Source organism: Salmo trutta, chromosome 25 (genome assembly GCF_901001165.1).
Source record: "Salmo trutta chromosome 25, fSalTru1.1, whole genome shotgun sequence".
In the NCBI taxonomy this organism is placed as follows: domain Eukaryota; kingdom Metazoa; phylum Chordata; class Actinopteri; order Salmoniformes; family Salmonidae; genus Salmo; species Salmo trutta.
This window is the reverse complement of record NC_042981.1, coordinates 30,948,701-30,975,688: the sequence shown is the minus strand read 5'-3', so window position 1 is coordinate 30,975,688 and position 26,988 is coordinate 30,948,701. Positions and strand designations below refer to the sequence as shown.

The 26,988-nt window shown below is 44.1% G+C and overlaps 1 protein-coding gene across 2 annotated transcripts; it reads right to left on the bottom strand.

Moving 5' to 3' along the window:
• Positions 1 to 3,134: 3,134 nt before the first annotated feature.
• Positions 3,135 to 21,335, bottom strand: pak6 (p21 (RAC1) activated kinase 6). Of its 2 annotated transcripts, XM_029713662.1 has the most exons (9): positions 20,870 to 21,335; positions 13,056 to 13,303; positions 10,228 to 10,866; positions 8,730 to 9,263; positions 6,465 to 6,598; positions 5,050 to 5,176; positions 4,832 to 4,957; positions 4,521 to 4,655; positions 3,135 to 4,394 (listed from the first exon to the last, which is right to left on the bottom strand). In XM_029713662.1, exons 2-9 carry the CDS (start codon positions 13,257 to 13,259, stop codon positions 4,227 to 4,229), a joined length of 2,067 nt encoding a protein of 688 aa, XP_029569522.1. In that variant the 5' UTR covers positions 13,260 to 13,303; positions 20,870 to 21,335; the 3' UTR covers positions 3,135 to 4,226. The 2 variants fall into 2 exon arrangements, with proteins under 2 accessions (XP_029569522.1, XP_029569523.1); XM_029713663.1 differs by lacking the exon at positions 13,056 to 13,303.
• Between the last annotated feature and the right edge of the window lie 5,653 nt (positions 21,336 to 26,988).

The window sequence follows — 26,988 nt, the reverse complement described above, 5'->3', positions numbered from 1 at the left end:
TCTGCGTCGGTGCCCAGTCCAGGCACGGCGTCCAGTCCAGCTCCAAGGCCGGAGCCTTCCTCTGCGCCGATGCCCAGCCCAGGCACGGTGTCCAGTCTCGCTCCATGGCAGGAGCCTTCCTCTGCGTCGGTGCCCAGTCCAGGCACGGCGTCCAGTCCAGCTCCAAGGCTGGAGCCTTCCTCTGCGCCGATGCCCAGTCCAGGCACGGTGTCCAGTCCCGCTTCATGGCAGGAGCGTCTACTGCGCCGGTGCCCAGTCCAGGCACGGCGTCCAGTCCCGCTCCATGGCCAGAGCCTTCTTCTGCGCTGGTGCCCAGTCCAGACACGGCATCCAACCCAGCTCCATGGCTGGAGCCCTCCTTTGCGCCGGTGCCCAGTCCAGGCACGGCGTCCAACCCAGCTCCATGGCCGGCGCCCTCCTTTGCGCCGATGCCCAGTCCCGGCACGGCATTCAGCCCGGTGCCATGGCCGGATCCGGGTTCTGGGCGGGGGCTATGAGCTGCACCGGAGCCGCCACCGAGACTAATCACCCCCCCTACCCTCCCCATTTGGTTTCAGGTTTTGCGGCCGGAGTCCGCACCTTTGGGGGGGTACTGTCACGCCCTGACCATAGAGAGCCCTTGGTTCTCTATGGTGTAGTAGGTCAGGGCGTGACTAGGGGTGTTCTAGTTTATATTTCTATGTTGGTGATTTGTATGGTTCCCAATTAGAGGCAGCTGGTAATCGTTGCCTCTAATTGGGGATCATATTTAGGTAGCTGTTTTTCCCACCTGTGTTTGTGGGATATTGTTTGTTTGAGTTAGTGTGTGTGGGCACTACGACTTCATGTTCTTTGTTAAGTGTTCGCTCTTTTGTGTAGAGCAGGATTGTATTCTCTGTATGGAATTAGTTTTTGTCTTATTTCGAGTAAAGTACGTTTTTACTCAGTTCTGTGTCCTGCGCCTGACTCCGTCCTACCCGCTGCACACAGACACTTGACAAGAGGCCCATTATCAGCAACTATCACTCCTGTGTTCCAATGGCACGTTGTGTTAGCTAATCCAAGTTTATCATTTTAAAAGGCTAATTGTTCATTAGAAAACCCTTTTGCAATTATGTTAGCACAGCTGAAAACTGTTGTTCTGATTAAAGATGCAATAAAACTTGCCTTCTTTAGAATAGTTGAGTATCTGGACAATCAGCATTTGTGGGTTCGATTACAGGCTCAAAATGGACAAAAACAAATCTCTTTCTTCTGAAACTAGTCAGTCTATTCTTGAGAGAAATTGCCAAGAAACTGAAGATCTCGTCAACGCTGTGTACTACTCCCTTCACAGAACAGCGCAAACTGTCTCTAACCAGAATAGAAAGAGGACTGGGAGGCCCCGGTGCACAACTGAGCAAGAGGTCAAGTACATTAGAGTGTCTAGTTTGAGAAACAGACGCCTCACAAGTCCTCAACTGGCAGCTTCATTAAATAGTACCCGCAAAACACCAGTCTCAATGTCAACAGTGAAGTGGCAACTCTGGGATGCTGGCCTTCTAGGCAGAGTTGCAAAAATAAGCCATATCTGAGACTGGCCAATAAAAAGAAAAGATTAAGATGGGCAAAAGAACACAGACACTAGACAGAGGAAGATTGGAAAAAAGTGTTATGGACAGACAAATCTAAGTTTGAGGTGTTCAGATCACAAAGAAGAACATTCGTGAAACGCAGAAAAAAGGTAAAGATACTGGAGGAGTGCTTGACGCCATCTGTCAAGCATGGTGGAGGCAATGTGTTGGTCTGGGGGTGCTTTGGTGGTGGTAAAGTGGGAGATTTGTACAGGGTAAAAGGGATCTTGAAGAAGGAACGCTATCACTCCATTTTGCAACGCCATGCCACACCATGTGGACGGCGCTTAATTGGAGCCAATTTCCTCATACAAGAGGACAATGACCCAAAGCACAGCTCCAAACTATGCAAGAACTATTTAGGGAAGAAGCAGTCAGTTGGTATTCTGTCTATAATAGAGTGGCCAGCACAGTCACCGGATTTCAACTCTATTGAGCTGTTGTGGGAGCAGCTTGACCGTATGGTACGTAAGAAGTGCCCATCAAGCCAATCCAACTTGTGGGAGGTGGACTTGGGGTAAAATCTCTTCAGATTACCTCAACAAATTGACCAACTGGAATGCCAAAAGTCTGCAAGGCTGTAATTGCTGCAAATATAGGATTCTTTGACGAAAGCAAAGTTTGAAGGACACAATTATTATTTCAACTAAAAATCATTATTTATAACCTTGTTGTCACACCCTGACCTTAGAGAGCCTTTTTTATTCTCTATTTTGTTAGGTCAGGGTGTGACTTGGGTGGGCATATCTATGTTTCTATTTCTTTGTTGGCCTAAGCTTCCAGGGATGATCCATGGCCCGAAGCCTCCAGTGATGATCCATGGCCCGAAGCCTCCAGTGATGATTCATGGCACGAAGCCTCCAGTGGTGATCCATGGCCCAAAGCCTCCAGTGATGATCCATGGCCCGGAGCCTCCAGTGATGATCCATGGCCCAAAGCCTCCAGAAGCCTCCCAAAGTCTCCAGAAACAGTCTGCAGTCCAGAGTCTTCAGCGACGGTCTGCAGTCCAGAGCCTCCAGCGACGGTCGGCAGCCCAGAGCCTCCAGCGATGGTCGGCAGTCCAGAACCTCCAGCGACGGTCGGCAGTTCAGAGCCTCCAGCGGGGGTTCCCAGTCCAGAGCCTCCGGCAACGATCTACGGTCCGGAGCCTCCGGCGACGATCCACGGTCCGGTTCCACGGAAGTGGGGGGAGCCTCAAGCGGAGCGGGTTCTGCGTCCCGCACCGGAGCCTCCGCCGAGAGGAGATGCCCACCCGGAGTCCGCACCTTTTGGGGGGTGGGGGTACTGTCACGCCCTGACCTTAGAGAGCATTTTTATTCTCTATTTTGTTAGGTCAGGGTGTGACTTGGGTGGGCATATCTATGTTTCTATTTCTTTGTTGGCCTAGTATGGTTCCCAATCAGAGGCAGCTGTTTACCGTTGTCTCGGATTGGGGATCATACTTAGGCAGCCCGTTTTCCCACCTGTGATTGTGGGATCTTGTTTGTGTGTCGTTGCTTTCTGCACTGCATATAGCTTTACGTTCGTTTTTGTATTTTGTTGTTTTTTCCGGTGTCATTTTTATTAAAAGTAAAATGTACGCCTACCACGCTGCACCTTGGGCCAGTTCTTCAGACGTTCGTGACAGTTGTCAACGTCTTGACTGTATTTCCTATTCATTTTGCAACTCATTTCATGTATGTTTTTATGGAAAACAAGGACATTTCTAAGTGACCCCAAACTTTTGAACGGTAGTGTAAGTACAGTGGCTCTGCAAGTAAGTCCTAATATACAGGATGTATTTACGTTATTTGTTCATCTGCTACATTTCAAGTTGATATTCTAAACTGAAAACTTATTTGCAATTTCACATTACAAACCATTCACAACACTTTTCGGAAAAGCAAAATAGAATAAATATTAAAAGGAACATGATTCCTTGAGCACAATAAAAACAAACAGCCATCCCCTCATCTACACATTTGTCATGGTGATACTGGCGGCAGGTCTCTCATGTCATCTCTTAGTAGCATGTTTTAAACATTCTGATCAGGCCAGGTCTGCCTTCATTTGGCCATGCAAATTGTTTACTGACAAGGTGAACTTCAGTCAGTGTCCCATATGGTTGTAGAGCTAAGTAACATCAAGCTTCTCTCCAAGTCATGAGCTACCATAACTTGAGTCTATAGCACAAGCTGAAAATTCACTATTATCCAAACACTACAATGGGAAACTGCTCAATAACAGGAAAAGTCCACAATGCAGTTCACAGTTTCCTTGGATTTCAAGTCTGTATATAATGTATCAATGCTAGATTGGTGTTGTGTCGGGAGGAATCCCATTGGATGTTGTCTATCACAGGTAGAACCAGACGTTGTTGAGATGAGTTAGGAATACTGTTTGTTTGCATGCTACTGTTTCACTACACCAACTCACTGCTAAAGTGCTTCTTACAGTAGGCCTCTAGGCCCATGCTGTGCCATTGTCTACCAAGCCGACAGGCCTGATGCCATGAGCTCTGTAACAGCACCAGGATCTCTGGGTCTGGATCTGCTCTCTGGTGCTGCTCCCACACTGGGGTGGGTGCTGGGTGGGTTGGGCCTGGGCAGATCACACTCAGGGTGGGTACAGTAGTAATCAGGGTCCACCATGGGATCAGCAGTGAGACATGCGCTTGCGGTACTGCTCCACCAGGGGCACCAGGCACTGCGTGGAGCCGCTCTGCAGGAGGAAGGGGTGTTCTAGCAGGTCTGTGGCGCTGGCCCTCTCCACTGGGTCCCGGGTCAACATACGGTTCAGGAAGTCTTTCAACACCGGGGATACCTACACAAAGTGTAAAGTCCAAGCTAATTCATCAGAAATAGAGAAAAGGTGTGTGTGTGTGTGTTTCTGTGCATGTGTAAGAGAGTATCTCTCTATGTACTGTATGTGTTCTGTTTGACCTCTGACCTGGGTTGTGTTCCGTACGGTGGGAGCTGGCTCATCCCTCAGTCTTCTCATGGCTGCAACGGGGGTCTCACTGAAGTAGGGGGGCTCTCCGTCCACCATCTCAACTACCATGATGCCCAGAGACCACACATCCACCTGGCAGACACAACAAACCAGTATACAGTATACTGTATATCAGCAGTGTTGACATGGACATGAATACTGGACATCATGAGTATTTGTTTGGACAATTAGTATTCCATTAGTATGCAGTAATATACCTTGTACAGTTAGTTAGGATACAGAGTAGTTTTGAATATCTTCTTTCTCACCTCAGTGCTGTATGGAGATTTAGAGATGACCTCCGGAGCCATCCAGTATGGTGTTCCTACTAAAGACTTCCTCTTGGGAATGTCCTTACTGATCTGTGCACAGAACCCAAAGTCTGACAGCTTGATCTGTACAGGACAGGAGCATTACAATTCAATTATCAACAGTTATGAATACATAAACAGGTGTGTTCTCTCTCAACTGAATTCAAAAGATTTACCCTCCCATCCAGTGTTAGCAGTATGGAGTCACTCTTGATGTCCCTGTGGATGACTCCCTGGGAGTGAAGGTAGGCCAGGGCTTGCAGCACAGCCTCACACACTGTGGCTATCTGCTCCTCACTCAGCCTGCATGGGGGAGTGACACAGATACACACAACACTCAAAACTGCACTGCAAAATGGCTGTTGTTGTGTCACCCAGGTGATGCTATAAATGAATGGTGGCATAGGTGAGGTTCAGACGACTATGTGCATTCAGAGTATCACGTTTATGCATTTTGAATATATAGCCTAGGAGATTTTGAACACTGAAGAACTGTGTTTCAGAAACTCCTCAGTAAATACCTTAGCACACATCTGCAGTTCAAATAACAAATCAGGCTCCTCACCACTGTTCTGGTAAATAGCTGAGGGATGGGGCTGGAGGTCTCAAATTCATAGACAGAGCTATGCATGCAAGGACTGACCATCCATGATATAAAACAATTATAGTTTTGACCATGTTCTGAGGCTATACAATGTTTGTTAGAAATATAATTTGGACAAATAAATGGAGTAAAACAAGCTTAGATTTTGGGTTCTGATGGGGTACGACAGTTGATCTATGCTCTTTCTAAGTTATATTCTTAGAATCAATGGGTATATATAATTCATTTAAAAGTCAAAAAATGTAAGTAGCAATCGCAGATTGTTCCTTTAAGGCTTCCAGAACGATATTGATTGTTATCAAAACTTATTTTGGGATGGATTGGAGTATGAAGGAGGTATATTTTAGCAAAGGGGTCTTATTCCAGACAGTTCAATCAAAACAAATACTAATCTTGGGTTCTGACAACCAATGAAAATTACAGACTCCATCTGGACCATTTTAATATGTCAGCTGGCTAGATAGAAATGCACTCTGTCCCCATGTCTCTAGATACCTGATTTTAGTGAGAATGTGTCAACTTTCAGTTTGGAATTTAAAATACATTGACAGGTAGTGTTAATATGCATTGACAATTTCTTTATGCATACAGTTTCTGATATATTTAACAGCATGGGAGAATAGATTGAATCATGTTTTTGGATCAAATTAAATGAACCACGTCATTTTAACATGCACAAATCTAATTATGTTATCAGATTATAGTTTCCCATAGGAGGACACAGTGTTTTGCTCTAGTATCAGTGAGAATGAAAGAAACTGTGCTTAGGTGCCTGTCCCCTCAAGCAGTCAGTACCACACTACCACATAATGGTGAAAATAGGTACTGAAGACATGGCTAGAATTTTGCTTTATCATTCTGTCACACAAGTCTTTGAATTCTTGTCTCTTAAAAATGACTATATTTTACTTTTCATTGTTCCTTCAATACAATTTGCCCCCAGTTGTTTATGGGGGAGTAGGTCAGGTCTGTGCTGTGTCTCCATACCTGGTCTCAGACACGATGTTGGTTAGTGCTCCACCCTCTATGTACTCCATGATGACCCAGAGCTCCTCCTCCACCAGGGCACTCTTAAACATCTCCACCACGTTCCTGTGCTGGTAGTCCCTCATGATCACCACCTGGACAAACAAATACAGTTGATAACAGAGGTGTCACGTAATGTTACTGACAATTTCAAGAGGGCACTGATGGGCAAAATAGGGTCTTTGGGTATTATTGTCAGGGACAATAACTAACTGATGGGCAAAATAAGGCCTAGCTGGATCTAAGGGGGCATGTGCCCCCGCAGTTTCAATTGATAACAGGTGAGCTCTGTTACAGATATAGTATCTTAATTTGACCAGTTTCTCACAGCCAGAAAATAATCCTGCAGTAACAAGAAATGTGAATTATTATGTGGATTATAATTAATGGACATTTTTGTAGGGGGCGATCATTTTTTGTTAGGATAAATCAAGTCTGACATTTTAAAATGTAAATTATAAACTTTAGAAACGTTTTAAAATCTTGAATACATTACAATGTGCATTTCCTGCTGTGAAGGGATATTTTCTGCGACAACAGAGTGATCAAATTAAGATAGGATATACAGCACCAGTCAAAAGTTTGGACACACCTATTCATTCAAGGGTTTTTCTTTATTTTTGCTATTTTCTACATTGTAGAATAATAGTGAATACATCAAAACTATGAAATAACACATGAAGTAATCAAAAACAAATCAAAATATATTTTATATGTGAGATTCATGAAATTAGCCACCCTTTGTCTTGACAGCTTTGCACACTCTTGGCATTCTCTCCACCAGCTTCACCTGGAATGCTTTTCCAACAGTCTTGGAGTTCCCACATATGGAGTTCCCACATATGCTGAGAACTTGTTGGCTGCTTTTCCTTCACTCTATGTTCCAACTCATCCCAAACCATCTCAATTGGGTTGAGATCGCGTGATTGTGGAGGCCAGGTCATCTGATGCAGCACTCCATCACTCTCCTTCTTTGTCAAATAGCCCTGACACTGGCTGGAGGTGTGTTGGGTCATTGTCCTGTGGAAAAACAAATTATAGTCCCACTAAGCGCAAACCAGATGGGATGGAGTATCGCTGCAGAACGCTGTGGTAGCCATTCTGGTTAAGTGTGCCTTGAATTCCAAATAAATCACTGACAGTGTCACCAGCAAAGCACCTCCACACAATCACACCTCATCCTCCATGCTTCATGATGGGAACCACACATGCGGAGATCATCCGTTCACCTACTCTGCGTCTCACAAAGAGAACAAAAAATTGGTTGGAACAAAAAATCTCAAATTTGGACTCATCAGACCAAAGGACAGATTTCCACCGGTCTAATGTCCATTGCTCGTGTTTCTTGGCCCAAGCAAGTCTTTTCTTATTGGTGTCCTTTACTATTGGTTTCCTTGCAGCAATTAGACCATGAAGGCCTGATTCACGCAGTCTCTTCTGAACAGTTGATGTTGAGATGTGTCTGTTACTTGAACTCTGTGAAGCATTTAATTGGGCTGAAATTTCTGAGGCTGTTAACTCTAATGAACTTATCCTCTGCAGCAGAGGTAACTGTGAGTCTTCCTTTCCTGTGGCGGTCCTCATAAGAGGCAGTTTCATCATAACACTGGTGATTTTTGCAACTGCACTTGAAGAAACTTTCAAAGTTCTTGAAATGTTCCTTATTGACTGACCTTCATGTCTTAAAGTAATGATGGACTATCATTTATCTTTGCTTATTTGAACTGTTCTTGACATAATATAGACTATTTTATTTTACCAAATAGGGATATCTTCTGTATACCACCCCTACCTTGTTACAACACAACTGATTGGCTCAAACACATTTTAAGAAGGAAAGAAATTCCACAAATTAACTTTTAACAAGGCACACCTGTTAATTGAAATGCATTCCAGGTGACTACCTCATGAAGCTGGTTGAGAGAATGCCAAGAGTGTGCAAAGCTTTCATCAAAGCAAAGGCTGGCTACTTTGAAGAATCTCAAATATAAAATATATTTTGATTTGTTTAACACTTTTTTGGTTACTACATGATTCCATATGTGTTATTTCATAGTGTTGATGTCTTCACTATTATTCTGCAATATAGAAAATAGTCAAAATAAAGAAAAACCCTGGAATGAGTAGGTGTGTCCAAATTGTTGACTGGTACTGTATGTATATGATGTATCCAACGTGATTTATTGGTGATTTGGGGTTATTGAGGATGGTGTTGGCTGGGGATACCTCGTTGAAAAGTAGCTCTCTTCGCTGTTGTCTCCGCAGGTCCATCATCTTCACGGCCACCTGCCTGCCGCTGTGTTTCTCCCGAGCGATACACACCACCCCCGTCGAACCTTCGCCAATCTTCACAAAGTTCTCCAGGTACGACCGAGGGTCCCCCTTGTCTACCACCATCTGCAGGGCAGCCTTAAACTGTTCATGAGTCACCTTGGGGGGGTCTGGTGGCGGCCTCTGGGGGTGCTGAGGGGGTCTGAAAGCAGGGGAGCATGTGCCTGGGGGGCTGGTGGCCAGGGAGCCGGTGGGGGAGGGCCGGGGCTGGGAGGGGCTGTCCTGCCTGGGGAAGGGAGCATTAGGGCATCCTGAGTGTCTCAAAAAGGGGTCAGGGCCATTGAGTCTCAGGCCCATGTTGGGAGACAGTCCCAGGGTGTAGCTGGCTGAGGAGCGCACCGTCCTGTGGGGTCTGATGCCACTCATGAAGGGACTGCTGGGGGTGCTGGGTAGGAAGCCTGACTGGTGGTGCCTCAGAGCCGACTCTGCCTGGATGATGAGAGAGTAAGAGAGAGAGAGAGAGTTGGCTGTCTTCCCAAGGTCCCTCCCCTGCTTTATTACTGGATGTAAATAACAGTGCTTTACTCTCACACTATGCATTCACTTCACCTGGTACGCCCCTTGCTAAAACGCCATACAGATATAGGATCTTAATTTGATCACTCTTTTGTTGCTGAGAATTTTTGCTCTTTTCATGAAGCCTACTTTTGGCCAGTGAAAAGCCTAACCACCGATCAAGCAACATTATGGACTTAACGTTCAAATCCTGTTGCTGCAGGATTATTTTGCTGTGATAATATAGGTCAATTTAAGATCCTACACCTGTAGGTACCTCAATGTACCCTTGAGATCTTGCTAAACATAGCATCTCTCAACGTTTACAAGCACATTCACGCAATAAAGTCACAATTCACATTTTAGCACCTCAGAAAAAAATAACAGCATTAATTGAGCAATCGACCGTAGAATGCAGTGTTGGAGTCTGCTGTAAGATTGAGAGGAGCTATGCGCTCTAAAAGTGTTTTACTTAAACATTTCTATAAATGTTTTCTATAAATGTTTCACCTAAAATCTGTCTATGAAGTAGCTCACTGTCCAAATTATGCACAGGGTTTTCAAAGAGTAAAGGTGTTGATTGCTGTATATACCCACAGCACAGGAGGCTGTTGAGGGGAGAACAGCTCATAATAATGGTTGAATGTAGCAAATGGAATGGCATCAAACACATGGAAACCATGTGTTTGATGGATTTGATACAGTTCCACATATTCCTCTCCAGCCATTACCACGAGCCCGTGGCACCAACCTCCTGTGTACCACAGTTAACTACTGGCCAATGTGAAATTGGTTGACGTATGTCTGAATAATATATCATAGTTGATTACATCAGCTAAGCTATGACAATGTCCATCTAAAATATAGATGAGAGATAATGATGAAGTGACATGCTTACCTTCAGGTCGTAGGAGGAGTATGGTCTGCTAGGGCTGTTGTGGGAGTGGATGTAGAGGTTTGTGCGGTACTCCGGAGGGGGGTGACGCCCATGATCAGGATGGGGCTGCTGGACAGCCATGGCTGGGTTGTAGAAGCATGAGAAGGGCCTCTGGTTGTGTGGCATAACCCTCGGCACCTGGAAGTCTCTCCTCACCATCAGTCTCTCTGTGGGACTGCCCACCTCACAGCTGATATAAGCCCCCTTAATAGGCACCTGTATGGGCTGGGACGGAACCGGGGGTCCCTCCAGAGAGCTGACACTCACCTCGTAGGTGGACTTGGCCCTGGGAAGATCCCCGTTGGGCTGCAGGGTGATGCTCTTCTTCATGCCCATTTGGGGCATCCCACTCTCACTGTGGATGTTATGAGCCCTGTCCCTCCACTGCTGCTGCTCCATGTCATCCTCTCCCAGATCTTCATACTGGTAGGTGTCCCCCTCCTTCACCTCCCCCAGCCTGCCAAGGGACTGGGCCCTCTTCCTGCCTGAAGGGCTGCTCTTCCTTAGGGAGTTGGAGCTGGTCACGGACAGCCTGCTCATGTCGGAGATCATGGCTGAGATGTAGTCTCCATGGCCGATCATACTCCCACGCACGATGGTCTGAAAGGAGAGCAGTTATGTTCAGCCAATCACATTGACTGGAATGATCATAACATACTGAGAGGCCTGTGCATTTGGGTGTGGAATAAAGAGGGTGTGGAATAAAGAGGGTGACACAACTGTGGCTGGGAGATTATTTTTAGAACTCTGAGTCTGAAAGGGAAGTTTTGGCATTCTTTAAAAATCCAGACTTAACTCGTTTTCCCAGTTAGTTTTGCTGGCAATATGTTGGAAGGACATATCTACATATTGCATGTTTATTTTGTAGCATAGATGGGGATTTCATATTTTGGCCTGTATGCAGGCGCTTCTATTTTGTAATGTGTGTTGTATAAAAACGGTAAAAACTGACAGATTCTTTCTGACAAGTAAAATATCTAGCAGCACCCATCACAGTGGCATAGAGAAAGAGCATTAACTTGCCCTGACAGAACAAGATGACACAGACTTAAAAATGCATTGGCAGAAGGCCCTTCCAGTTTAACATATCAGAGAATAGGCCCATTGGCTGATTACTCAATCTCTGGGCAAAGAAAAGTCATGTTCACTGTTATGAGAGTTTTCCATGCTTCTGTCTTTGGTATGGTGCTCTAGTCTGCTCTCACAGCTGCACAGGTGGCTTAAGGGCTATTTATACACTATGAAGACGGACCCAGTGTCACTATGTTGTTTTTTTGTCACAAAAGGGATGGCTCCTTGTAGTGCGCTCCGATATTCTAGTACTCCCGTGCCACACTACATGAAAATTGTAAAGCACTGTATCATTCCTTGCGTAGCCATGGGGGCATCGTTGAAGATCGCATGGTTTGTTGATCTGATCTATAGGCTATGTATCAAAGTAACCTATTTTGCATTGATAAGTACATATAATCTCAGCGACTATTCAAACAATAAACCAAACAACATTAAAGCCTTATTAGAATCCCCCACAAAAAGGTATTTTGTTTAGAAGTGATAACTTTATTCTAGGCTATTTGAAAATTTAAAAGTAGTGCTTGTTTCTTCTTCTCTGTGACAAAAAAGTATGACATTATATTTTTAGATTATATGGAAGTGAATACATTGAAGCAGCATATCAAATTGGGATAATGTTGTAGGTTACACTGGCAAATATAAGAATATTTGACAGGGCATATTATTTCATTATAAATCAGATTATTTCACATGAGATGTGGGAAGCTAAAAGGCTAGCTAGCTTGCAGTGTTTAGCCAACTTGCCAGCAAGGGAAGACAAGACAAGACAGACTCTTCTTTTGCTTTCACAAGAAATGAGAAGACAACAAGAAAACCTCTGTCACCCCTTGATGAATGTTGCTATTTGGGATGGGTGAGGTATCAGGTTACCCAAAGGTGCACGTTGCTCTAAAATGTCTGACTCCACCCAGCGCACACATGCGTGTAGATCTACGCATGTGAAGACTAATTCACATCCCACTGCATACCCTTTACAAAGGACAGAATGCATCATTATTGTTCAAATGTAGCAAATGTGATCATGTTTCATGTAACCTCTCCAACCTTTGCCTCTGCCATACAGGCTACATCATTTACAGAACACAAGACTCCTCTGTACTACCAATCCAATCCTGATGATCCCATTAAAACCATGACTCTGCTTCAGAAGCTGACGAGGAGATTCTGAAACGCAAAGCTCAAACTTATCCACTGGTGGTAATGAAAACGTGTTATGTTTTTCTAAGGGGCATATCGGCACGAGCATTCAGTCTAGCGCAGAAATCCTTAGAATTGCAGGCTTTATCGCTCACTGGCATTTCCACTGCTGTACCTGCACTTTCTATTCCTCAGCGTGACATCTGTGGGAAGGCACCATGGATCGTTATTAATTGCCTGCATTGAGTAATAAATCTTGGAGCCCTCCAAGGATTCATGTTGTACAGTCAGTGTACACAGCAGGGTCATTAGCTGAGCCCTGTGATAGATAAGAAAGCAATATGACAGGGGGAACAGCAAAGTGTTGACCACCACAGTGCTCTGCTGCAGTAAAGGACTCTGTACTGTAGTAAGAAAGCCTCTGCTATAAATGCTTTCGATGGAGGGCTTTGAGGCTCACTAATAGTGGAATATTCTCAGAAATAAAATCCTATACATTTTCAACTCTTTTAATCTGTTGGAAAATACATCAAGAGAAAAAAACACCCAGTGCACACAGCCAAAATAAGGTCCAGTACCTTCTTTGGATTGAGCTCAACTGGGGTGATCCGGGAGGGGTCCACCATAGGCTTGGGCCTGCGGAGGTTCTCTATCAAACTGTGCCATTGGGTTGGCAGGCCCACGAAGCAGCCCCGTTTAGCGTCAAAAGAGGTGTGCACCCGGTGCTCAAAGTTCTTTGGTGCTGAGATCTCTGGCCTCTTCTTTTTCTTCTTACGAAACATTGTCAGGTCCAGAAAAGTGACAGCTTGCCAAATTCAAGATGGCCCTGCATAGACAAGAAATATATATAACATGTTTCTAAATCTGCAGCACACTTAACATCTACTGTACTGTTAATACCATTGATAAAGTCACTTACAGCTCCTTTAATCTATGAACAGCTTATTATCCATCAATGTGTACGCCGAAGTGACTAAGCCATCATCAGATGCAGTACGTTCCCAGAAATCGAAATACAAGTGAATAAACTCAAATCTATCTGTCTAAAAAAACATTTTCCATCTTCCAGACTGGCTTTCTGTCTGTCACTGGCCTTTGTGCTTTAGAACTTGTCTTAGGGGGACAGAGTGCATTGGGTTTGTAAGCCTGTGTGTAATGAAGGATATCTGGTCAATTAAGGCTTTTTCATTCTCTGTGCCCTTTTACTGACGAGCACACAGTCGGCCTCGCCAGAGCCCACAGGCTTTCAGAGCATTAGAGGGAGGAAAACACACTAAAAGTCTACCCACTATGCTACAGTCTACCAACTATAACCCCATCCCCATTCCAATGCTAATGAAGGAGCATGACTTTTTCTGGTTCGTAGGGAAAGTAACCACTCAAGCTTTAGATATAAAACCGTCTGCACTGACAGTGGAGTGGTATGGTGTAAGCCAAGGACAGTGCTGTCATGTCTCTCATGCGTATCTACCACAAAGACAGTTATCAATTACGTTACATCTAATGTCCTTAGCTGTACTAGGATATAATTCACCTGTATTTATGCATGCGTATTTTCTTGAAAATAGAATAGTGCATTTGAGCTGCTCTTTGATAAAGTGCTGTTGGAGAACATGTTTTGTTGAAAGCTGGTGGATGTTTGTTAGAACATCAAATGGGAACATGGCCGGTGGCCCACTGTAAGAAGCTGGCATGACACACTAATGACGTTGTCATATGTAACACAACAAATGTGCCTTCAGTTGAATATGGCACATCTCCCATGATGCAATGTGACACAGTGGGAGTTTAGGAAATCACTACTACGGCATTCTATAACTCAGCAGGCCATCACACTGGCAGCCTCCCCTCCCACACTCTACAATCCCAATCTCCCCCCTCCAAGGATAATTCAAACAGAAGGTTAATATGCTAAGTGTTGCATAAGTGTATCATTCTGTGCTCTCCCTATGTACGTAATGTGGAGCTGGGAAGGAATTTAATTCTGACAGGGACACTACAGCGTGAGGGAGGATGGCAGGAGGTGGGGTGGGTGGCCTTGAGGATGGAGCGGGGACCACAGAGCAGAGTAGACCTGACTGTGGTTTTAGACGGGCACCTTGTTTTTCACTCTAAAACACGAAAATGCTTTTAAGGAGTGTTTGTCTTTTGAGTTTGATTAAATAAAGGTTTGAAATAGCCAGAAAGTACATTACTGTTTTTTCGCTCCATATGCCTGGTTCTCTGGTTCTGTGTCTGTTCAGAACTGTGCATTTGCAGATGTTGGCACTACTGAGCCAAATATTTACACAAGGCTCTTGTGTTTCCTGTACAATCAGATCTATCAATATTTACACATGAGTGAAATGTAAGCTACTACAGTCATCCGGTGCCAGTGATAATGGGATGATACCATCACAAACAGAATGGCTGCTCTCAGTTCTCTGTGCTGTGTGCTGCTACTCTATCAGCCATCATCGCTTTGCAGAACTGCAGATTACAAACACAACATTATACATCACTATATCCCTTCTATGCAGTTCCTTTCAGAATAAATGGGAGTTAAAGTAAAGAACCAAGTAATTGGACGCAAATAAAAACACAGTGTCTTGATTCATTCTCAACAAAATGAATTGGAAAGTAGATGATTTACAAGTTGTGATCACAGGCTTCTGCCCTTACATCGACCTCTCAGAATCCACTAAGCTTATGACTGTTCAGATAACACCATCTTTCATTTCAGCCCATAGGAAAATACTGTATATATATGCATGCAGAGTGGAACTTGCAGTTGCTATAATAATGGTTTCTGGTCACATACTTCTGAACTTCAGGGACTTGACCCCATGCCTCAGCAGCTTGCCTTGAATCTATCAAAGTGCTGAAGCAAAACTTGGCCACATGCTGTCAAGGATATCAGAAGCCATAGAGGATGAGGTCATTCTAAATTGTGCTACACTTGTTGATTTCTTTCCAACTCCATGAACACACGTGCAAACATAGCATAGATCCAAATACCTGCCATGAACACAGAACCAATAATGCATCCCTTTCACAACTGATTTTTAAAGATTGATGGTTCAGAACCATCAATTGTTCAAAATCACTTTTCAAAGGGACACATGCTAAAATCTTTACCAAGCATACTGGCCTACTTAACGTTAGAAAACCTACTTACTCTTGTAGTACAGTCTGATTAATAATCACTCCTCTAAATTGTATGAATTACAACCCTGGTTTTTAAAAACAGACAGCCTATAATTCCAGAATGTGTCAGTGTCCCTGTAAACAACATACCTCAGAGCGCAAACACGCCTTCACACCCAACGCCCATCTCTAGATCTAAAAACAGCCATACCACCCTGTGAGCAGAGGCAGACAAGCCTCTCAGTTATCCCATCAATCCAGACCAATGGAGGACAGGACTAGTGATGGGGGGGGGGGGTGTATGCACCCCTTACCGTATTCTTAGAAGGGGATAGAGAGATACGAGAGGTACGAGAGGTATTGGATTTGCTGGATGTGAGTCCACCAAGCTCAAGTGAATGTTTTCCCTATTTTGTCCTGATTGTCTTTCTATCCTTTTTGGCAGGCTTGCACTGATGTAGGGAGGATGAAGGTTACTATGCTTGTAGGATCAGTAGCGTGTTCAGCCCTCCTGTGATCCAATTTTAGGACACAGTTTCTCCCACGAGTGCTGACGCACGTTTGTTGTTCACAAAATATGTGTCAGATTGTGAGGTGTGGGTGGGAGATGGGACAGAAGGTTATCCTCTTTTTGTGTTTGTCAATGCATGAATAATCCAGGGCTGAATTACACAGCTAGACCTGTGCCGTGGCATAGATACCATCAAGGTCTTAACTGCTGTTTTTTGACTCTGCATTGCGGTGGTGTGGGCTCAGAGATTTCTATTCTATCAGCTTCATTATGATGCCCGTTTTGCCCTTTGAGTGTAATGAGACTGCATTGCCTCTCAAGGGGGGTGGAGGTGGATGGTATGTTTTTTCAGTACACAGACACGCACGCACGCACACACACACACACACACACACACACACACACACACACACACACACACACACACACACACACACACACACACACACACACACACACACACACACTCTGAGGGCAGGAGAAAGGTACACAAGAACTGGACGTGACTGGACGGCACAATTGCAGTGTTTATGATTGTGGTTGATGCTGCCCTTTCCTTCAGTAGCCATGCCTGTCTAAAGAGTCACTTCTAGTGTCAATAACAGAGCTGAGTCAACACGCAATAGGGTGATGATTATTGTTTTAATTTAAACGTTTAAAAGGTGTAATAAAACTGGAATCTTATGACAAAGATATACTCCCTCCATGTATATTTCATTAGTAAGTGTTCTGGTATATCATGCAAGTAGTATGCAAGCAAATGAAAGGGGAGACACACTATAGAACCTGCACTAAGTTACTCGTTGCCAGAGTGTGACTGCACGCTAGACAGTAGAGTCACTGGGGCAGACCTTCCTCATAGAGGGAAATGGGGTTTCTTTGCTGATGGCCTCAATCATCATGTTACCATTACTCAGTATAACATGAGCTGTTACAGGAGAGGGTACAGTACTCTACACCACAGTACATCATATAATAGGAGATAACTGATACACATCCAAAAGGGGTTTAGGATCTAGACAATAACATTGCAATGAAAAGAAAGAAAGTGCATTTGTGCTTAATGCTTGCTCCTCCCAAGTGTGGTCTTTATTTGAGCTAGTGGTACAACAACCGCATATAAAAACTAAAAAAACGTATTGTTGTATCGCTAGCTCAAATAAAGACCACACTTGGGAGCAGCAAGCTATGTACAGTATACCCTGGGGCTAGATCATGAACCAGATTCATTAGACACTGTAGTTTATTAAAGTAAAGCTCTAAAACAGAAGAATATTCTGGATAAGTGAGTATGCAAAACTCGCTGAACTACGTCATCTGCCCTTGCAAGCTCCAAACTCCTGTTAAAGCAAGTCAGAATTGCCTCAATCACTGAAATTCTGGTTTTAAAGAAAACTGAAAGCTTTTCCATCATGTTCTTAGTCACTCAATGAAAAGACAACTAAGAAATTAGTTTCAGAAATTAAGAAATGTCCTTATCCTACAACTTTGCGCTGTTTTAACTTCTAGGGTAGAAACAGTGCATGACTGCACATAAGGTTTGGGTGAATATTGGAATAGTCCAAAGAGAGAGAAAGGTGGGTGGGGGGGGGGGGGGGGGTATTTAACGAGGGCTGTCAGTATTGTCGCCACACACACAACATTTCAATGGTTTTGATGTCTTACTTTATCTCTCTGTGTGTTGGAACCTCGCCACGTGTTGTCATCCTTCCTCATCACCAAGAGACTCAATGTCTTTTATATGTCAACCTTGACTGGCTTCAATGGCTGTAAACAAGCCATAACAGGAGGGATTTGAGAAGGGGACAGGGAGCTTGACAGAGAATATACATCATTCTGCCTGAATTAGATTGGCATAGATTCTCCAGGCCCAGTAAGTGTGAGAGAAAATGGCTTAGTTCTCCACTAGGCCAGAGTCGATGAAACACTAACAGAGTCATGTAAAGTAAAAGCTAGCTCTTAGCTACCCCAAGCACCTTGACATAATGACACTGTAAATACAGCACATCTCAAGTCGTAAGCCCTGATGTGCTATTCCCCCTGCATGCCTCCAGTGATGCTGCTGACACATGCCTGTACCAAATGAGTGCTCGAAAAGGTCCTAGCTCCTAAATCGCCCGGCCATAGGGTGATACCTAGTCAGTTGAATCAGAGAGGTGTGGGGGTTGCCTTGTCAGCATGGGGATTCGATCCAGCAACGTTTCGGTGACTGGCCCAACGCTCCTACCAGCCAGGAAACCTGCTGCCCCATATAGAGTACTTATAACTGTTCCACTGAGGCCTATAGGCAGTAGGGAAGTGAAGTACAGTACTGGCCCGCACTCTGTTTGATTAAAGATGCTACTGGCTTCCACCAGTCCTTTAAACAATCTGACTCTCAGCAGATAAATACATATAATCTGGTTAGTCCAATGAGACAGGCCAAATGGCCTCTCAGGGGTGTAATTTATTGATGCAGAATGCCGCCCTAGCAATCTTTACTGTACACTCTTCTTCCTGTGAAAGGGACAAAATTACAAAATATATGTATATAATGTATATTTTATATATATATGTTTTCCCTCCACGTTATCAATTTGCGGCAGCTCAGTTCCTCTTCCGTCACCCAGTATGTCCATACTGTCCTAATTTTACTTGGTCGCATTCTAATCCTGTGTTTGACATCTCATGGCCAGTGGCCACAGAAACTCTTAATACCCACACTCCTCTTCTCTCCTCTTCTCTCCTCTCCTCTCCTCTCCTCTCCTCTCCTCTCCTCTCCTCTCCTCTCCTCTCCTCTCCTCTCCTCTCTTGGCAGACACGACTGTGAGTCAAGCATCCCTCTTGCCTCCAGCAGGCCCACATGTGCACAGTGCTGGACTGTATGCTAAGGGTACAGTATGGGAACTCTGTCTCGGCAGCACCTGTGTGCTTCTCCATGGGGTCCGTCTGTCACCATCCCAGATGTACCTGAGACAGGCCAGCTCGTTTGTCATCGCCTTGACAGCAATGTGAGGCAGCGCTAGACCGTGAACTTTTAGAAAAATGAGGGACAGAAAAAAAAGGGTTCCAAAAAAGTAATGATGTGAGAAGAGGAGTCACGGGTGTGTATGACATGTCACTCACCCTCAGCTAGCATATGTCCACCTGGCCCTGTGCGTTCCATAAAACTCTCCTCTCACATACTCTTTCTCTCCCTCCCTACCTGGCCTTCTTGAATATCAATGAGAAACCTGAGAAACAAACACATGGCGTGTCCGTTACCGCTGGCTGTGGTATAAAGAGTGTCCAAAGTGTAGTGTTAACTAGAATCTGTAGAACCCCCCCCCCCCCTTCCAACTAATTAAACACACTTACAAAACATAGAACAGGGTTAATTAATGACCGATCAGGTTATCTGAGTGCTGATTATTGATTAACCTCAATTAATCCTCCAGCACCTATGAGTGGAGCCTCTGCCACTCCTAACCGTCCCTGGTCTGGGGAAGCTGAGCTCTATAGATCTGTTGATCCAGGATGTCCCAGAGCAGCGCTTCTCTGTCTGATGGTTCTAACTGGCCATTAGCCTGCTAGTTAACAGAGGCATCCCTGTGCTGTGCAGCAGGTGCAGAGGGGCCTTTCAGCTGAGTCAAACGGGGTCAACTACTCACAACTCATTTACTGGTGTGAGAGGTAAGTGGTGCATGTCATACTGCTGCAGTCAAACATGTATGATTAAGGCATAATTGGCAGTATCACTTCAGGGCATGTGGTTAGAGTTTCAACCTATGGTAGTTATAAACCAGAGCAGAGATAGACCTTACCACTGTTCACAGGAAAGAGGAATCCGTCAAGTTGTTGATCATACCAGCAATCCCATGAAAACTATATCCCATTATATTATATCCTTGATGTAATTACTTAAAACAAGACTAGTATGACGTAGACTATAAATGCAACATAATCTACAGTATAAAACCTTGTAAAATGGCATGAGTGGTTCATTGTCAGTCTGCCACTTGGTCTCTGCTATTCGCTGAGCAATTCTTCTCTGTATCCTCACTTCCACAGAGTACAAACATGTAGCAGTACATTACAACCATCCTGGCACACTAAAGGAACACATTTTGTGCATGGTGTCACAGAGCAGAAGAAGAAAGCTAATGTTTATCTAACAAATCCCACACTCGTCAGTTTGTCCCCCTCCCCTCGGCATCCACGTAAGCATAGCAATGCATACAGCAGCTGGATCCCTCAGTCAGCTTACAGTCCCGAGTAAGGACAGATGCATAGGGACAACAATGAGTACCTTTATTCTCAGTGCATGCATGCAATGAGCATGAAATACTATAGCTTTGTCTGTATTGTCTTAACATGATTCGTTCCCGGTCAAAACACAGAAGTATCTGCAACAGAAGCTGAGGACAGAGAGAGAGAGAGAGAGAGAAAGAGAGAGAGAGAGAGAGAGAGAGAGAGAGAGAGAGAGAGAGAGAGAGTGCAGTGGACGAGCAGGTGAAAGCAGCCTTTCAGTCAGTATTTTCTTCTCTCCCTTATTACCACCTGGGCTTACTGCATCCTGTTCTCTCTCTCTCTCTCTGTCTCTCATCTCCTCCACCACCGCTGTTGCCTGCCGACACCGCACACACACATAGACACACACTACCCTGTTCATTATCAATGGAGCTAAGCCTCTTTTCCCGTTTTCTGCCCCATGCCCGCATCCCCACTCCCCAGAGGGAATACACAGGGTGTGTGTAGGGATTCATTAGTGAAAAAAAAATATGTCAGTCTCCTTACCTTGCCGATCGCTGAAGAGGAGAGCCTCTCCTCCAGGAAGGAAAGAGGCTTGCGAGCAAGAGTGAGCACACACATATATACACACACACACTTGTTATACACACTCCCTCACACACACACCCACACTCTTGCACATTCACACATGCATACACACACACTCATACACACACACACACACACCGTCGAGGAAGGCTGGCTCTCAAGCAGACGCACACTGCAGGCTGCTGCTTGCTTGAGAAAGCCTGATGCATTCCTCCCTCCAGGCAGAAACACACACTGCCATCTCGAAAGCTCTTTGTTGGGGATGATTCATCCCCAGCTCCCTCCGTGGCTAACAACTCGTCCGTGCGCCGCTACACCGCTGCCTGCTCCTGGGGACACAGGGTGGCCAGTGACAGGGACAAAACCAGAGGAAAAGCCCCATCCAAGATGAGAGAATATCACAGCCATGCAGAGAGTTCCTTCCCTCCCCCCTCTCTCTCGCTCTCTCTCACATACACATCCCCTCCTACTCTCTCTCTCTCTCTCTTTATCACCTCCCTCCCTCCTCCCACCCTCTCATTGGGTTGTCTTTGCAGTGGCCCTAAGTTGATAGCAGCGTGCTGTGTGTGTGTCTGTTTAGGCTTGTTTCCAATGACTGAAAGGAAAGTAGAGCTGCTGTACACACAACCTGGGATACCTTTCATCCATCTGGTCCCCCTTCCCTTCTGCCCCACGTCGGGGGGGGGGGATATTAGAACAGTAACCCAAGGTGTCTTTTTCCCACTGCCTGGTCAACAGATACATTATCCATGTTAATGACAGGGTCGGCGATGACAGAGTGGTTTTTCTCTAACAAAACATATCTGGAATTAAGCAGAAAGATTATAGCAACAAAAAAAACACAACAATAAGAAAATGAAATACATAGCAGAAATAGCCTGCAAGACTAACAAGATTTAGGACACTAATACATGGTCTTTTGATTAAACAATACCTGTGCATGAGCTCTATAACAACCAAAAATAAAGTTATTTTACCCCACATCAAATAAACACAAGTAAAAGGCTTGACTCAGCAAATTTGCATAACAATTATACAGATTTGGACACTTGGGGGCTTGGCAGATGTGACTCCCCTCCCTCTGTTGTCTTTGTTGTCATCACTGTTATTGCTGATATTGATTGGCCAGCCTACCGGGTCTGTCCTGTTAGTACTGTCTGCAGTGCAGTGTTTTGGTGCTATTGGGTGGGCAGCCTTTTCCAGAACACAGGTCTCATAGCACACGATAACACAAATAAATGCCTCTGTTTGCTCAGACTATCTGATGGTGTCTGGTCCTTTTGCTGCTTGTTTACAGACAACCGTTTGTTTGTTTGCACCTCACATCCTTCTGTGCTACAGGTTTGCATATGGTTGGAGAGACCTATATGGCTTAATTAAAAAAGTCACAGATCCTCCCTTTATTTATGACAATATGCATTCTGTCTATGGCCTCTGTTATTTATCTGTCTAGGATCGTAAAATCATTCAAATTCAACACGAGGCAACACATTGCATGTAAGAAATAGTGATACTAAACTGCACCCACCTATTGTTGTTTGTCAAGCATTGTCACGCTTGATGAGGCTGCTACTGCTTCTGATGAAAACGTTGAGTCACCAGATAAACTGGGGGTAATGACACGCATTGCAAAGTAGGCTTACATTGACAATGCCTTTTCAGCCTTTTGCAGCTATTGTTATTAAATGATGCCCTTTCTCTTCATGAGAGACAACCTAAATTGCTTGCATTTCAATTTCAATGCCATTTAGTGGGGCTTCTCAGGAGTATGCCTGGGCAACATTCAGGCAGGGGTTGGAGTGCCTCCAGGCTTTAATGTTGACTGTGGTTGTGGGTGGTCAGTGAGTGGTCATCAGTGAGTGGTCAAAGCCCATGTCCTTCCATGACCTGAGGATCTCAGAGTGGGCTGCAGCCCCTGAGCCCACATCCTAACATGCCATTATCAAGCATGACATTACACTATTTTCAATTGATTAGCTGTCATACACCTGTCCCTTCCCTATGACTAGTTCAGTATAACCCTGCAGTTAACTAAGCCATGTCTTGCAAAGACTTCTGCTGCGTATGGTATTGGCCTGGGCAGGAATCTTGCTGTTAACTGGTGAATGTACTGTAAATAAAAAAAGACATAGCATAAAAGCACCAGTTGTGAACAAAGCTAACAGTGCCTGAATTTGTTTGTCAATCAAAATATCCTTCTCCCAGGGCCTTGCAAAAACACAATTAGGCTTAGGTACTAGTAGTCTCTCCAAATCTAGCTCCAAGTAGAGAGAGAGGTCTAGATCAGTAGATAGCAGCAAGTCCTGCAGCAAAGATGCTAGTGAGAATACAAATATTTCAGATAAGATATAGAATTGCAACAGCACTAATACTCTATAGTGCCTTCAGAAAGTATTCACACCCCTTGACTTTTCCACATTTTGTTGTTACAAAGTGCGATTAAAATGGATCTACACAAAATACTATGTAATGTCAAAGTGGAAGAATGTTTTTTACATTTGTAAAATAATTATGAAAAAATAAAGCACTAATATATCTTGATTAGATAAGTATTCAACCCCATGAGTCAATACATGTTGGAATCACCTTTCCCAGTGATAACAGCTGTGAGTCTTTACATGCAAAAATTGCCACTAGACACATACAATTATCTGTAAGGTCTAGTGGCGATTTTTGCATGTAAATGTTGGTGGACCTTCAATGCTTCAGACATTTTCTGGTACCCTTCCCCAGGTCTGTGCCTCGACACAATCCTATCTCAGATGTCGACGGACAATACCTTCTACCTCATGGCTTGGTTTTTGTTCTGACATGTACTGTAAACTGTGGCACCTTATATATACAGGTGTGTGCCTTTCCAAATCATGTCCAATCAATTGAATTTACCACAGGTGGACTCTAATCAAGTTGTAGAAACATCTCAAGGATGATCAATGGAAACAGGATGCACCTGAGCTCAATTTCTAGTCTCATAGCAAAGGGTCTGAATCCTTAAGTAAATAAGGTATTTCTGTTTTATATTTTTTATACATTTCCCAAAATTTCTGAAAGCCTGTTTTCGCTTCGTCATTATGGGGTATTGTGTGTAGATAAAAAAAATCCATGGGAAGTTAAGCCCTGGAATTTGGGGAATTTTGCTTAAATTCATCAAAAAAGTTAGCTTAACAGTGAACCTTTTTTGTGGGTTACACATAAGGTAATTGTAGGTCTTGTGGCAAATTTTGGTTAAACCCTCTGGATGCACAGTGCATTCTTCCATCACATGTACAGCTGATTCTCAAGATCTTGCACACTAATCAGATGCTATTGAGCCAACACTACTACACGGTCTTAGCCAACGACTACATGCTTTCTGGTAAGTTTTGATTACAATACTGGATGGGGTGAATATATTTTACATGATATACATAATTTTTTGTTAACTAGTAAATAGTAGCTTACAGCAAAGTGTGTTTAAATCATTTCTAACTTGTTAACAATTTCTGCTAGTTAGTTTTTGCTACCATGTGGGTTTTAGCTTACTTGAGCCTGCTAACTGAAGAGTGTTAATTCACCTGTTTCCATACATGTTTCATTTTAAAACACTTATCTTACAAAGGAGTTGTTTAATCTAACTGCTTAGCTATTTATCTGTACATGGAATTGTATTTGGGATTTTTTAAATAATCTTTACAGGAAAATGCCACAGGCACTATCTGATGTGTGGAGACATTTCACTGCAGATAATGTAGAAGGAAAAGCTGTGTACATTTGCAAACACTGAGCCTAATCATATGTGAAGAATGCAACAAAGATGCAAAATCATCTGGCCAAGTGCATAAAGTTCCCTCAGCGCTCACAACAAGCAACCTCTGACAAAAGTCCCTCTACTTCTATTAGTGGTGAAAAGGATGAATCAGGCACCTTATCAATAGCAACAGCTCATGGTCCTCCTGGAATCAGAAGTTTTTTTGACTCGATGGAGGAACGTAGTCAGAGAAATGCTAATGAATGTCTTGCTCGAGCTGTGTATGTAACTGGTTCACCTCTGATGCTCACAGGCAATGTGTATTGTAAGAGATTTCTGAATGTTCTTTGCCCAGCATACACCCGTCCAACCAGACATGCTTTATCTACTAATTTGCTGGATGCAGAGTTCAACAGAGTTCAAGTGAAAGTGAAGCAAATCATAGCGAAAGCAGACTGTATTGCAATCATCTCTGATGGGTGGTCGAATGTTCGTTGGCAAGGAATAATGAACTACATCATCTCCACCCCTCAACCAGTATTCTACAAGAGCACAGACACAAGGGACAACAGACACACCGGTCTCTTCATTGCAAATGAGCTGAAAGCAGTCATCAATGACCTTGGACCACAGAAGGTATTTGCACTGGTGACAGGCAATGCTGCGAACATGAAGGCTGCTTGGTCTAAAGTGGAGGAGTCCTACCCACACATCATACCCAATGGATGTGATGCTCATGGATTGAATCTGCTCCTCAAGGACATCATGGCACTGAAAACAATGGATACACTCTACAAGAGAGCCAAGCAAATGGTTAGGTATGTGAAGGGTCATCAAGTTATAGCAGCAATCTACCTCACCAAGCAAAGCGAGAAGAATAATATCACCAGATTGAAGCTGCCCAGCAACACCCGTTGGGGTGGTGTTGTCATCATGTTTGACAGTCTCCTGGAGGGGAAGGAGTCTCTCCAAGAAATGGCCATATCACATTCTGCCGATATGGACAGCCCCATCAAGAGGATCCTCCTGGATGATGTATTTTGGGAGAGAGTGGTAAGCAGCCTGAAACTCCTGAAACCTATAACAGTAGCCATTGCACGGATTGAGAGAGACAATGCCATCCTGTCTGATGTTCAGACTCTGCTTGCAGATGTAAGAGAAGAAATCCATACTGCCCTGCCCACTTCACTGTTGCTCCAAGCAGAAGAAACTGCAGTTCAGAAATACATCAAAAAGCGTGAAGACTTCTGCCTGAAGCCCATACACGCCGCAGTGTACATGTTGGACCTCAAGTATGCTGGCAAGAGCATCCTGTCTGGTGCAGAGATCAACAATGCCTATGTTGTCATCACTACCGTGTCTCGCCACCTTGGCATGGATGAGGGCAAGGTTCTTGGCAGTCTGGTCGAAGTACACTTCCAAGCAAGGGCTTTGGGTTGGAGATGCAATATGGCAGTCGTGCCAACATATCTCATCAGCCACCTGGTGTAAGGGACTTGTTTGGGAACACACACACCAAAGCACGCAACAGGCTGACCAATACATGGGTTGAAAAATTGGTAGCCATCCTGGCAAATTTGAGGGTGAAGAGTGAAGATGAGGCCTCAGAGTCTGATGTTCAAGAGGTGGACATTGAGGAGGTCCAGGGAGAAGAGAGGAAGACAATCAAAGCTTTAGTTTCTAGACTATCATTTTACATATTCCCTTTATTTTGTTGTTCAGTGAAATCATCCCATGTGAAGAGTCAACTCATTTAATTAAAGTTCAATTCGTAACTAAATCGGTTTTTTTTTCTCCTATCGATAGGATTTAATCATTTGCAAATATGTCTACTTATGATAAGGTAAAAGGTTTATGTTTCTGTCTCCATATGATATGGTAAATATATCCAATGCAAAAAACATCTACATTTAAATTGTATTAATATGCATATTAATTTGCATATATTTCCATTAATTCCCATATATTCCCATTAATTCCCACGGAAAGTTTCCACCTCTGAATATTCCCCAAAATGTGTAACCCTAGTGGTACATGGCCATAATACCACAACTAAGTGCTGTATCCAGGCACTCCACGCTGCGTCATGTGTTGGCCATCTTCCACACCCCCTCAGGCCTTATTGTTTAACTATACCAGTGGGGACCGAATGAACCTTATTGGACAACAATTAAGAAAATCTGGTCCCGGTTTCCCAAAAGCATCTTAAGGTTAAGTTCATCGTTAGAACCATTGAGCTCCGTTAGAAACATTGTTCGAACCATTTAGTTTAATGGTTCTAACGATGAACTTAGCCTTAAGATGCTTTTGGGAAACCGGGCCCAGCACAGTTAACGATAAAGATTCTGGC